The sequence below is a fragment of the Daldinia childiae genome (assembly GCF_008694065.1).
Source record: "Daldinia childiae strain JS-1345 chromosome Unknown Scaffold2, whole genome shotgun sequence".
Taxonomy (NCBI): domain Eukaryota; kingdom Fungi; phylum Ascomycota; class Sordariomycetes; order Xylariales; family Hypoxylaceae; genus Daldinia; species Daldinia childiae.
Window position 1 is genome coordinate 1,236,395 of NW_022984643.1, and position 14,446 is coordinate 1,250,840.

General features: G+C 44.6%; 3 protein-coding genes across 3 annotated transcripts; 2 read left to right on the forward strand and 1 right to left on the reverse strand.

The window, feature by feature from the left end:
- On the forward strand, positions 1–1,700 carry GL218_01251 (putative zinc finger domain-containing protein; the record flags this gene model as incomplete). Its single annotated transcript, XM_033577711.1, has 3 exons — positions 1–719; positions 779–1,018; positions 1,073–1,700. The coding sequence occupies 3 exons, from the start codon at positions 1–3 to the stop codon at positions 1,698–1,700; spliced, it is 1,587 nt and encodes a 528-aa protein (XP_033439403.1).
- A 2,888-nt stretch (positions 1,701–4,588) lies between these two features.
- On the reverse strand, positions 4,589–6,087 carry GL218_01252 (uncharacterized protein; the record flags this gene model as incomplete). Its single annotated transcript, XM_033577712.1, has 5 exons — positions 4,589–5,044; positions 5,098–5,416; positions 5,478–5,660; positions 5,719–5,831; positions 5,887–6,087. The coding sequence occupies 5 exons, from the start codon at positions 6,085–6,087 to the stop codon at positions 4,589–4,591; spliced, it is 1,272 nt and encodes a 423-aa protein (XP_033439400.1).
- Positions 6,088–8,327: 2,240 nt separating this feature from the next.
- Positions 8,328–9,160, forward strand: GL218_01253 (60S ribosomal protein L10a; the record flags this gene model as incomplete). The annotated part of the gene is made up of 4 exons (XM_033577713.1): positions 8,328–8,346; positions 8,414–8,591; positions 8,647–8,840; positions 8,898–9,160. 4 exons carry the CDS (start codon positions 8,328–8,330, stop codon positions 9,158–9,160), a joined length of 654 nt encoding a protein of 217 aa, XP_033439401.1.
- Positions 9,161–14,446: the final 5,286 nt, after the last annotated feature.

Consider the following 14,446-nt stretch of genomic DNA (forward strand, 5'->3'; position numbering starts at 1 on the left):
ATGCTTGCCAATTCCAGCGGATCTTTTCTTTATTCTCAGACGGGACATGCAGACCACCTCCATAGTTCAGTATGGGACACAACAGCTGAAGGAACACAGAACTTCAATGGAGAAGAGGATTTCCATTTTTCATATGGACAAGTTACTCCCAGACAGGACCCGAATGAAGCCGTGGAAGACATGACCAGCAAATGGATTGCCGCGGAGCAGGCCCAAGCTTCCGCCACAGAGCCCATGCGGAGGATTAGCTCGCGAGGCTCCTCTGGAAGCCACAAGAACAGAACAATTAAGCCCTCTGCTCACAAGAGCCGGCCGAGACTACCTCAAGTCTCGCACATGTCGAATTTTGACATGACAGGTAATCCACAGATGGATGCATATCTCCTCCAGGATTCAGATACCCATTCAGTATCTTCTCAGATGTTCTACCCAACACTTCCCATGAGTGTAAGCCTGTCCGCGGATGGACTTCCCTACTCTCCTGCTGTGCTCTCCTCGGGAATGGCGCAACAGCACATCGACCCAACCCAGATGCAGCTCAACTTCGAGGCTAACCTTACGGGGAACTCGCCTGCTGCTACTACGTGGAGCTCTCTCAGCCCCGTTGATTCTCGGATTTCTACCCCCGGTCCCGGTGAGGACGCGTGGTCTGTTCCCATGGATGCTTCGCCCTCGCGAACTAATGACTCTTCACCTATTATGGAAGGCATTTCGCCAAGGTATGTTAAACAATGTGCTATGACATTTGGAAACACTCTGACGTAGAGAACGTCATTAGCCTCGATCGCCAGATGGGCTTGATGACCACAGAGGACCCCAATGGAGTTGTTTTGCCAGACGATATGTTTGCATTGCCTCCTGCTTTCTCCCGCCGCTCCAGCGGTGACGGTGAGTCTTCTGCTCGGGACCACCCCTTGTACAAGAACGCCTACCCGCAAACCGACGGACTGTTTCATTGCCCATTTGAGGGACAGTCCAGTTGCAACCACAAGCCCGAGAAGCTTAAGTGCAACTATGAGTCAGTCCCCAATTAATTGCCTTAGCCGCGTCTGCAAATCTAACTAAAGTATAGCAAATTTGTCGACTCGCACTTGAAGCCATACCGATGCAAGATCGAATCTTGCGAGAACGCCCGTTTCTCCTCTACCGCATGTCTCCTCCGACATGAGCGCGAAGCTCATGCTATGCATGGCCATGGTGACAAGCCTTACCTCTGCACATACGATGGATGTGATCGTGCTGTTCCTGGAAATGGATTCCCGCGCCAGTGGAACCTTAAGGACCATATGAGACGCGTCCACAATGATAATGGAAATTCCCTCAATGCCGTTAGTGGATCTCCTCCGTCCGGACACGGTTCTTCCGCACATTCGGCCAAGGGTCGGAAGCGCAAGAGCAAGGATTCCGTAGACAGCACCAGCAGCCGCAAGCATGCTTCCAGATATGCTCAGGCAGCAGAGGCAGCTATGAGAGCCGCCGAGCAACCCATGGTAGATGAATGGTACCAGCACCATAAGGCTCTACAGACATACCTCCAGGAATTTAGCGTCCCGGATGCTTTTGACTACTTACAAAACATGTCTGAGGCCAGGGATCATTTGGCAGCCATGGGAAAGATCTCCCAGAAGTTGCTTTCTTCCAACAAAGGGTCCAACACCCAGGACTCGTACAGGCGATCTCACGGACACCACTCTCGCTAAGTGAAGAAAGTATGTGATGATAACTCCTACGATATTTTCTGTTCAATATAGCTAACCTGATATCTCGCAGCCACTAGTGAAACTTGCGGACCATGGATATTTTTTACAAGCCAAGGAATTTGCAAGTGCAGACTTCTAATTTTACTTTAACTTCCGCTGGTCAGGAGACCGCGACGGAGCCTAACCAGGCTCCATGAGGAATATATGGAAAACCACGCTCCAAGCCAAATCCGGCATTGGGACCCCAGGATTCCGGTACTTTCTCTCATTGATTGTAGAGTTCCCGGATTGAAAACTGGAACCAAGGACATGCCAAAGGATGGCGAGAGTTGATCCAGGATGTATATGCCTGAGAAGAAGAGGATATGCCACGAGAGGGCATGATGACCATCGCGGCTACGGTGAAGATCAAAGTAACCGTTGCCCCGATGGTCGATTGTTGAAGATTTGTAACCACAAAATGGTGATAGAGGAGGTCATTATCGGTACAGGCGACCTGAATAGATGGCACTTTGATACTGTGTCGTGGGGTGTTCAATCTAGAATAGCAGAGCTATATTTAGAAGTTTGATATTTTGAAGTGTTTTAGTTAGCAGTCGAAGAACGACTAACCGTCCATAGCCTTGATAAAAGTGTTCCCTTTGTAGCCTTCCGTCTCATAGATATTCTGAAAATCGTGGTTGTCACTGGAGAAAGTGTGAAATATAGACTGCTATGCCCTTGAGAAGTGCCTGCTTTGCACAGGCCCTGGCTCTACCCATCATAACGCTAGAGTATCTGTATATGTTCTCATCGCAAGATCCCGAGCAGGTAACGGCTTTATGTCTTAACTTTATACGAGAATGCAGTACTTGGCAGTATAGCCATGTGTATAAGTACCTACAATTCCTAGTAATCATCGCATAGCGAAGTATAATGTCACCTATACCTCTTACGATACTACATATATATACTATGTAGGGTCAATACTCAACCTACCCAACAGGCATCTATACAAACTTAAGGCTTACTCTCGATATTTTGATAACGAAAGTGGCGTTTTAGGCAGCGGAGATCCGGAAATGGTCTTTGATAATATGGATGGATAGCCCGTACGAGGTCTATTAATAGACCTCGATATCAGGTCCGTTGGTGAAAATGGAGGGTGCGGAAGGGGAAGCGAGCAGAAGCGGGAAGCCGTACGTGCGGTCTCGCAGGTGTAACGTAATACATGGTATGGTGGTAGGCAGAACTTGGAGACTGGGTAACCTTGGCTTGATGCGTTTAGCGATTCGAGATGTATCAGGCGGGGAGTAAGTGTGCTGTGAGGGTTTTGTGCTTGTGCGCTGGTTTGAAGATGGGTAGGTTAGATCTTTGGGCGTTTTGGTCTCTTGCTGGTGAGATCAAGTATAGGTAAGTAGTTACGGGCAATCTACGAGTGATATAGGTCTATGAGATGTCGGCCGTACAGTAGGTAGTGAGTGGGCTTTACTCCTTAAGCTACTCGTTGCGTCTGTTTACACTAAGATCGTTCCTGCGGCCTATATCTGTAACTCACCAGGTCTCAATATGAGCCTCAACTATGATGTTAACTCATACGTTTAAACCATGTGGAATCGAGACACGGAGCTCATCTATTGGAACCGGGGGTGTATCTGAGGTCTCTTCGATTAGATATATTGCTTCTTTCAACAAATCGACCATAGGAGCAAGTAGACCAACTTTAGAAAGACCTCGGATTATAGATAAGACGTCCGGAATAAAGAATCATCTTAGTGTATTTGATTACTGGTCTCTGTGACTTGAGTCTAGAGTTCCTTTCGGAACAGCGAAGTTGTTTCCATGTCTTCTGGGCCCACCTCGTGATAAGGTAGAAAGGGGTACATAGCATCGATGACACCAGATACTTATATTTGGAGGATGGACGCTCCATCTATAATGAATAAGGATCCATAGAAGGCCTAGTGATTTACCGGTGTAATAGGTATGTGATACCAATGTGGTTTTGCTATTAACTCGTGCAACTTAATTACGCATCGGATAACGCCTGAAAATGCCAATATCTAAAGGTGATAATGCCGATATGACCCTACTTACCAATTCACTCAAGAGGCATACCCTATGACGTAGGCTTGTCGTAGCTGTCCATGTCTCCATAGCATTATCTAAGTCGTAGATATGGAGGATTTCACCGAACTCTGATCCTGCGGCCGTTGATCGCCGAGGTAAGGTGTAAGTATGATGACCGCGGAGATATATCGACCACCAGAGAGCCATGCAAAGCACGTTCTGGAAAACCTGCTCCCGTCAATAGCCGCAAGAGAAGAGAGTGGTGGAAGGACTCCTACCAGATCGAACGTCTGTTTCACGCACCGAATCCTTCTGGAGCGGAGCGAGTTGTTTACAGATCCGAGTACATAACCCCTAGACTACGACTACACATGCCTTGAAACCACAATATGCACTACCTTACGCTGTAATGCATACCACCTGGGTTACATACTCCTAGCCCCCCTATGAATATACATAGACATATATGCGTACCTAGGTACATACCAACATAGGTCATTTGACATATGAGGTTTCTTTAAGGTTGCACATCGCTAGATCCCACGCAAAGAGGATGATCGAAGCATAAACCATGTTTATCATTTATTTCTGTTTTTTTAAAGATATCATCCTTGCCGCCTAAACACCCTCGGTACCAAAGTAAGTGAGCACTATGGCCATCATGTAGTGAACCCCTTCCCCTCCTGAAGCGCCCAGTAGGTGAGAGTGATAAGCTGTAGGAAACAAGTGTACCCCCCTAAATAAACGAATCAAAACCTATGCAATGCCCTGATGCCTATTAAACGCCGTTGCTAATGACACTAGAAATATTCCGCATACCGCATAACTATAAGTATAGATTAAGCCAGTTCGGCGCGGTTAGGTATCTGCTGGATAAGCCTTAGGTCATTACCCTCTTGATACATGATGAAGATCCAATCTCTCGGTTGTAAGTTTCCCGGTGATATATCGGCCCCGTAATAGCTTCGAGGGGGTATCTGTGGTGAGCGGTAAGATGTACCTAACTCCACTTCAGGTTCCGATTGCATATCGAGATCGACATACTGGGGAGGTATAATAGGCGGTAATGGTTTATTGAGGTTGAGACGCGGATGACTGGCAGGTAACGTCGCTGAGTGCCGTAGAAGAAAAGACGATGACGACGGTGACTGATCAATAAAGGTCGTAAAAGACGGTGAATTTGTCAGTGGTATTCCATCCCTGACCGTCGTAGAACTACCTTGTCGTAAAGACTTGAAAATCCTCGGGAGATAGGTTGCGAAAAAAGGCTTCATAGCCGGAATAGAAGCACATATCTTGTTATCGTATTAGCGGGAGCGTAAATATATAGAGGATACCATTGGCATACTATACCGAGATTCAGTTCAACAACACTAGTAAGCCAGACATCTCTGCGATTATTGATATCATCGGAATAAAAAATCAAACTCCACGCATAGTAGCTCCTCACAACTCCCGCGGAACTTGCGAGAATACCGAGCCCGAATAGGAAGATAACTATACCGGCTTGCCTAATGGGCAAGTTTAACCCAAGGGCCACCCAGATAGGTAGGAGTACGACGACCCAGTCGGTGATGGTATTGATGATACTAGCTGCGAGCATGTGAGCAGCCCAATCGATACAATGTTGTGGTCGGATCGAATGATCCCAATAGGCTGATAGAGGTCTAATAGATCAGGTAGTTAGATATAAATATAAGTTTATTCCTTGTGTACTGGTAAACGTACATGCATTGGAGAAAGCTGACAAGGATGAAGACGAAGCAATTGATGCCAATAATTCCCATTAATATTAACACGGTAATAGTCACATTACGATCCCTCGCCGCAGTTGTGAGCCGATAGAGCAGGATGAGTATCGATAATTTGGTTAAGCTGGTTGCTAAGTCGAACAGGATTTGGTTGGCGAAACTAGTATGTATTCAGCTTACACTCATGTATATTAGACTGGAAACGAGAGTGGGGTTACATTATTTGTAGGCCGCCGGTAGAGATATCTGGTTCACCGTTCCTATTGCGTTGGTTCCCTTGAATCTTCTCCTCAGTGATAATGCCCATTAAAGTAAATGCGGTAGAGGGGAACTATCGAATACTGGTGAGTGCAATGGACTATAGTGTTATTAAAGCTCCGACATACATATGCCAGTATGATGAAGACATCATCAAGCCCGAATCCTCGAGTTAACCACTTGCGAGTATATAAACGAATGATTAAAGTAATCGTGACCATACTAGCAAGTATGATGCCAATGATCATTCCAAGGTGTCCTTTCGCCTCTGATTTAATATGGTATTGCGTCGAACGGCTAGTGAGAACCGTGATAGGAGGCAGTCGCATATTGTATTTGCACTCTAGCGTCTAGGCCGCGGGACGCTTCGAGAGATGTATTCGTAAAAAGCTTCCAAGGTGACATACACCACCCTCGTGGGGATAGGTAGCCTTGACCAACAAAGGCTTGAGCCACCTTTAGTCGACCGACTTCAGGCTCTTATGATGTCCAACTTATCAACGCAGGAAATCCAAGCCCAATATGTTGCATTATGTGGGTAAATATCGTCTGGGCCAATCCCAGGACTAAGAAGATGTTAGGACAGCATATATGATCCGTTATTTCGAATAGTATTGGACATCCCACGACCTAGACATAAGAGAAGGTGTCAATATGAACTTACTCAATGTAAATAAATAGTTGCTATTGTTAAGTTTTAATCTTACCACGCACCTACGGATGAGATCCTCGATGGCGATAAGGGTCGTCGGAACATCTCAGACATTTTTTTTCACTTGGAAACGGTCCGAGGCAGTTGTGAGTATTCATACGTTTCCTATATTGATCGATAGATGGCTTCTGCCCCCACCACCCGGGGGGCCGAAAATACCATCTGGGGAGAGAGATAACGTAAAGAGCCTGCATATGGGTAGATGGATGCAGGTCACTTATGGCTTGCATACCGAGACCCATGTCAGCCAAAGGGGCGCTTATCAGGTATCAAGATCAGTAATCCGGCGATGGAATATAACAAATCTTTATTTTAATAGTCGAAATTGTAACTCATAGGTGATGTTAGTTTCACATACTTTCGTCCATGTGCTTGTAGATTAGATCGAGATCAACTATACATCTCACGGAACTCGAGAATATGTTAAAAGGAGTGTAGAATCCACATGTAATAACATATAGGGATACCGTCGACAGAGAGCCGCGCGGATGCGTCGAGACTCGGCTCTCCTGTTTAGGTTGCGAGATGGTATCACACCTTTACTTACATAATCTTAATAGGATTGGCCCGTTCGGGGTCTCATACGATCCAACTGTAGACCCGAGCTGTGTGGCGTTTGGTAAGGCACTCAGCATGGAAAGTAACCACCTCCATAGTTCCTAAAAGCGCGTATATCGTACGGGAGGGAACTCGCTTGTAGGATGGATGTTACACCGCAGGAGTAAGTGCTGCGGAATTTCGTGTTACCATTAGCCCATCCCCTTAAATTGATAACTGTTAACCAACAGATCTTCAGCGGATAGGATATCTGTAAGTGATAGAGCTTAAACTTTTACCAGTTCAGTATTTTATATCAGAGACCTGTCGGATAATGGATTTTCAAGTCGTACAAGAAGCAACACGGACTTCTAATATCTGTATCTGCGCAGTATCATATTGATAGATATATACCTGGACTGTCCTTGAACGGTTGAGCCATAGTAAAGCAAGAAATCTGAAAGCGGTTGGTCGAACTGGCTCTAATAGGTGCGAGCTACAGTTAGGATATGAGGCCGGTCGAGTTCACGGGTCCTCGGCGAATAGTCATAAAGCTAGTCGTAAGGCCAGCCATAAGGCTTAGATGACGATTATGATAGACCCAGATCAAGCACTACTGTCGATCCGAAAACGCATTGAAACGAAATCGTACAGACTCCGTACCAACACAAGACCGGCATTGTACCACCCAGCAATACGCCGTAAATAAAGTTGGCGCATACATATTCATGTTTCATAAGAGGTAACAATGGCGTTCTCGTGATTGTCTAAGCCCAAAGCCTTCATGGCGTAGGGGTACAAATCCTAAAACTCGATTGGCTTCTCAAACAGCGCCTCTCGGCTACAGAATTCAGTATTGCGTAAGGCTTGATGAAGATAGAGTTGACTCCTTGGGCTGAAAAATGTAGGGTTGCTGTTGTATTACCGTATGTACGATATTATGTAGCAGGTGACTTGGAAATCATTTCGCAAGCTCTTCCCAAGAATGAGGTTGAGAAGCGAAATACAATATGTAAGTGGATAATAATTGCATTACTTCTACGTATTTGACTCAATTAATCATGTTTAAAGTTAAGATATGCACGAAATGCGATTATGTACCGATTGGATACGATTGGAGGGGTACGTACTATGTAGTGCTTTGGACTTAGCACTCCCCGCTTTTATTCTATGGGTAGCCCACAAAAGTTCGCAAAATCACAAAATTTAAATCCTCCCACTTTCGAAGTTTCGTAGCAGCGTCGCTTTTCCAATTTTCAAAACACCATCCTACGCAGTAATCCTCACCATTAGAGCCCCATCTATTGGAAGACTGTCATCATGTCGAAAATCACAGTCGGTACGTAAATTATAAATTATTTCAACGGAAATAGAGATAATATACTGACATTTCTACCCCGCTACAGCCGGAGTGCGTAACAACGTCAGCGAACTGCTTGACTACTCTCTCAACACCAAGAAGAGGAACTTCCTCGAGACCGTCGAACTCCAGATCGGCCTCAAGAACTATGATCCTCAGCGTGACAAGCGTTTCTCTGGCACCATCAAGCTGCCTGCCATCCCTCGCCCTAACATGAGCATCTGGTATTACATTCCCTGTCTATCATCAAATCAACATTAGCTTACATATGGGATATAGCATCTTGGGTGACCAGCACGATCTTGATCGTGCTAAGCACGGTGGTGTCGACGCTATGTCTGCTGACGACTTGAAGAAGCTCAACAAGAACAAGAAGCTTATCAAGAAGCTCGCTCGCAAGTACGATGCTTTCGTTGCTTCTGAGGCTTTGATCAAGCAGATTCCTCGTCTCTTGGGTCCTGGTCTGTCCAAGGGTAAGTGAAAATCTATACATCACTCGATAGAGATAAATGCTAACGATTCGATTTCAGCTGGTAAATTCCCTACCCCTGTCTCCCACGCCGATGATCTCACTGGCAAGATCAACGAAGTCAAGTCTACGATCAAGTTCCAGCTCAAGAAGGTTCTCTGCATGGGTGTCGCCGTCGGAAACGTTGGCATGACCCAGGATGAGCTAGTCGGCAACATCATGTTGGCTATCAACTACCTTGTTTCGTTGCTGAAGAAGGGCTGGCAGAACGTCGGTAGCTTGACCATCAAGGCTACCATGTCTCCCCCTAAGCGCCTTTACTAGACGCTGTTTCGGCACAATAAGTCACTGGAGGACGTAGTACTGGTAGCACTAGCACTTAGGATTGTAGTCACAGCGCTCAGATAGGGCAAATAAACCAAACCTCCCAGACTAAAACTATGTTCCACGATCGTAATAAATCTCCCATGCGTCTCGTGATCCTGTACGTAGTTCTAGAATAAATAAGTCACGATTGCAGGAATAGTCTCAACACAACCCATTTTCGCAGAAATCTTTTCTCGAGAGCCAGTCTTAATTCCCGGGTCTGGATATCCACTGGAGCTTGATAAGCTGCTAATATGCAAATTTTACGGTAGCCCTCTTTTTAAGGCTATTCCTACAGCAAATTCATAATCAATTACGATGGTTTATTTTCAAATCTCTCAGAAGCCATGAATTGCGTAAAATCGGAAATCAAACACGTAACTAAATATCTCGACAGAAAATGTAGGAAACACCCCACAGTCACGAACCAGGAAGAGCTGGCGTCGGCGGCTGATTAGGAAGAGCGTTTTCAAGTTGATAAAGGAGGCCGGGAACGGAAGGAAACCCATAGAGAATAATATGATAACCCTCAGCAAGCCACCGTAGTGGAGCCTCCTCTGAATTAAATAAACATTTGACGATGTAGATTTAACCCATACTGATGATGAAGAAAAGGAAAAGAAGAAAATTTCGAAAGGCGAGGCGCGCAGAGAAAATATTTAAAGGCCTTTTTCGAGGTGGGGCATACCGTCGGTGCCCACCCAACCACTGGATGGATCCACTAAGTTTGAAATATTGCACGTGATATGATACACTACTAGAGGCTATGTACCTAAGTACCATTTTGTTACTTACATAGACGCGAAGCTCAAGTGTGATCAACTCTTATATTTCATTAGTACTGCTAGTTTTAATTACGGGAAAAAGCCGTCGAAACCATACAAAGCATTATGTGACTTATGATATATGACTTATAATATATCTATATATCTAAATTCCGTTAATGTGGTTGTGTTGGTGGCAAAATACGTCTAAAAATTTTTGATATTGTGTTTATAAACTTTTACAATCGCCGTTTGAAAGAGGCTAGATTTGCTAGGTAGATGTAGCTATTTGTTAGTTTATTGAGATATAGGTTTTCGAATTAGAGCAAACGGGCTATCTTATAGCCGTTGGAGTTTGTAGTAATATAATTTTAACTTAATTTTTCGATATATAGGTAGCTATTTCCTTGCCTTTTTACCCTTTTCTCTTCCTCTCTTCTTCTCTACCTCATCAGCTATTAGTAGCACTTTGCCCTATACTTCATTTCTTTTCAACTTTTATACCACTATTCTCATCTCGAGAGTCAATTCAGGATGGCATCACTGCAATCTCCCCCCCCCCCCTATTGAAATGTCCCCTTTGCCTAACTGATAGGAACCCTAATCATTTTAAAAATTTAAACTTCCTGAGCCTAGCTACCAATATTTCCTTGAACTGAAGCACCGCAAGAAGCTTTTATGTTACTGGTGTATGGCCTTCCTTCGCGTTTGGGCTCTAGCTTCTCGGGATCCGAACCGTCCTTTACACCGGAATTTGTTTACTCCGGAGAACGCTAGAATCTGTCAAACGTGCAAGGAGATGAAACCTGCTGAAGAGTTTCATGTCCTTGATGATGACATGTTTATCTGCTGCTGGGACTGCTGGACCAAAGATGGCGATGACGGCGCGGACCCTAAGGAGTGGCGGGGAATAGAAGCCACGCGCCGACTTCAAGCGTCCGAAGGGCTAGAGCTGTGCCTTCGCGGCTTTGTTCCTGGGTTATACGAACCACTTCCCCATGAATACCCAGCGAGGATACCGTCGACAACTTGGCTCCTAGACGAAGACTTTGATGAATACGCGCTTGATGAGGTAAGTAATCGCTATATTATACCACAAGTTCTGAAGCTCAATAAATGTCACCAATCCTGGACCCGAGCAATGTTGGAAGTTAACGATCCTTGGAGTGATCTTCCTGACGAACCTCCTTCTAAGCGGTTCGCTCAATCACCGCCGTCGTCAAGTTCTGACGGTCGAGACAGACCGATCGCCATACCTGTCGAGGTTGAACGCCCTTCTCCTCCGTTTGAGGAGAAGGAAATGCCTGTCTCTGAGGGAGTCCCCGCCTTTGAAGAGGGGGAGCCAGTCGACGCGGTTCAGATAGATGGTGAAATTGTGCATTCTTCTCCTAAACTGCCTGAGCTACCTACATGCTCTGAAGGGGGGGGAGGGATGCCGCCAGCCAAGCTAAAACTTAAAGTCGGTATCCCTATTATAATATTATGTAATCTAGACCCTGATTCCGGTCTTTGCAATAAGACCTGAATGGTAGTAACTTGGCTAGGTAGGTAGGTATAGTATAAAAGCAAAAATCCTCGGGAGATCTTTTGACGGTACTGAACACATCCTCCCTGGGATTAAGTTAATCCAAGACGATAAGCAACAGCCATTTGCATGGTCTAGACGACAGTTCCTAGTAACGGTGTGTTTTACCATGACTATAAATAAGTTTCAAGGATAGTCTTTTGACGTGATCGGTGTTGACCAGAGAATTTCGGTATTTACTCACGGACAATTTTACGTGGCTATGTCAAGGGTGAGGTCCGTTCAGGGGTTAGGGGTTCTCAAAGCACCAGGAACGAAGTCTGATAGGTTTTTGAATATCGTATATCCTGAAGTCCTTCAGGAATTAGCAAACGACTACGTGTTAACACTATAAAGTTACCTAATCTCCCAATTGCCTATCCGTATACGCCTTGCCGGGTATCATATCCAATCCAAAAAAACCCATCAATCCCAATCGCTAATAATATATCTACAGAAACCTGATCCTTTAATGAACATGATTATCAGAATCATGCTCAAAACCAACTTTGTCATTAATGGGGACTGCGATAGGGCTGCCCAAAACATGGTCTCCGTTGCTACTTGAATTACAATCACTACTACCCAAGCTTGCGACAGACGAAGATAAGTCTGGAACAGGACCAGGATTGGCAGGCGGAAAAGATAAATCAGGCTTCATCCTAATTTCCAAAGCTGTATGGTCAAGCTCGGCGTCGCCATCCCCGAAAGATTTAGAAGTGCTATTGTTGTCGCTGAAGAATGGAGAATAGCTGCTAAGAGAGCCGCCATCGTCAGACCTAGCCCCGTTGCTGTCATCGTCGCCGTTATCGTCGCTATCGCTATTGCCGTCACTGTCGCTATTAGGTTCCAGTTGCCCGGTGCGCGTTGAGAAAATCAAGTTTCTGCGGCGTTTACGAGCAATAGGATACTCAGTATCACTATCGCTGTTTGGCTCCATCTGCCCAGTACGCGTCGAAAAGATCCAGTTTTTACCTAAGTATTCGACGTTATCCTGTTCAATGTAGTCATGGCTTTTAGACATCTGGCCATGGTTGCGTTTCTCGCCAGCAGTTTTCCGATTACCAGTTGCCTTAGATAATAGAGAGGGCAGTTTATTTATAGATAACATCTCCTGCGTCTGCTTTGTGGTACCATCTTTATCCTTTTGGAGGACCAGGACGGAATATAATTCGTCATCAGCATTATCAGCAAACGTTTTAATCACGCCACTGGTAAAAATAGCCCAAGCAAATCGAGCAAATAGTAATTCGATAGGGACGTGAGGAATAGGCTTGCAAGGGCGATTGTGGAACAAAGTATGTGCTTCTGTGTTGGCGTTATAATGCTTTTTTGGTAAAGTAAGGAGATGTGATGTCAAACGGTATCGACTTTCGATTGCAGCGTCAGGTTTCGGTACAAGGGTAAGGAAATTATCATCGAATAGCGTATGAACATCGCGGCGGAGTTGGATTTTGTTACTTACGGCACTATGAGTAGCATTTGGTATCTCCGCGGTAATAAATTGGTGCATCTTATTGGCTTTTAGCCAGCTTTGGGTAGTGGCAGGCATAACGTGGGCTCCCTCAAGTCCTATTAACTGTGCCGTGACAGTGCAAGAAGCGCGTTCTAGGTCGTCGGCAGAATCGGTGCGGGTTGGTTTATCGGCTTCCAGATCTTTCCACGGCTTAGGTACAGGTTTGTTGGGAAAAACCCAGTGGTCAAAAATAGGAACAATAGGGTACGGCTGAGTATCTATAATATGAATTAAAATTAGAAATAAATAAGATAACTATTTAAGGCAAGAAAAACTTACGATTAGAATCGACACGGTGAGAGTTAGGGACGTGGAAATAATAGATTCCGGCAGGTATAACATGATTTACAGGTATATATCGTTCAGCAGTAGATAGGTTTGAACACGTAGATAAAAACGGCCCGGTGGAACCCTCGCTTTCGTCCCAAATATTCCCAGCAATGATGCAACAGGCATAGTAAACAAGGATATAGCAAAGAGAGCCGTCGTCGGTAGCGCGTAAATTGAGAAATATATATGGTGGGTTATAGCCGGGATGGAAGACTTGCACAACCTTTCGAATGCGGTCGAGCTTACCGTCAATAGGAAGTTGTATAGGTTGGTATTGAGGCTCCAAATTCATGTTGAATATAAAAAATACAGAAGGTTAAAGGTTAAAAATAAGGCTGGGAGGATGGCGTTACGATATTGAATAAGCTAGGTACCTAAGTATTATCGGCGGATTATTAATGTTCCTTGAAGTAATAAAAGATAAATCACGTGAATTTGATTAAAAACCAAAAAGACACACCCGCAGAATGGCGTCAAAAAAGGTGGCGCATCCTACTAATACTGAAAGCACATTAACTTTTAACAGCTATATTTTAATGGATTCAAGACCGAATAAAAAGTTTAAAAAATGATATAATCTTTATTTAAGAATTCAATTTCATTCTTTTAATTTTTCATTCTTGTAGAGGTACGTTGGGGTGTTGAACAACTTTTTAAAATGTATCACCTCTGTATGTGTTGGTGGGGTGCGCCAGCTTTTTTGACGTTATTCTGACCCGTCCGCGCTTGCAGCTAGTAAAAAAAGATTTCGCAAAACATATCCTCAGTTTAACTACTCTTAATACATCAAATGAAACATCAATAGGAAATTATTAGTTTAAATGTCTTTATTTTTACCAATATCTATATATACCCCATATGTTCGTTATATAGCTAGCTCGCTGTACCTAGTCTCTAACTGCATATGTCTATTGCCCTTCTGCTCTGCTGCAAGTTTAGATGGTCTATGTCTAGTTCTCCATACTACTTATGAATCACTTTACGTGCTCTATCAAAGACGCAGAGTCCAAATCAACACCCCGTGTCTTAAGAGAGGACAACGCTATCCCTTGTAACCGCTATGAGATCAC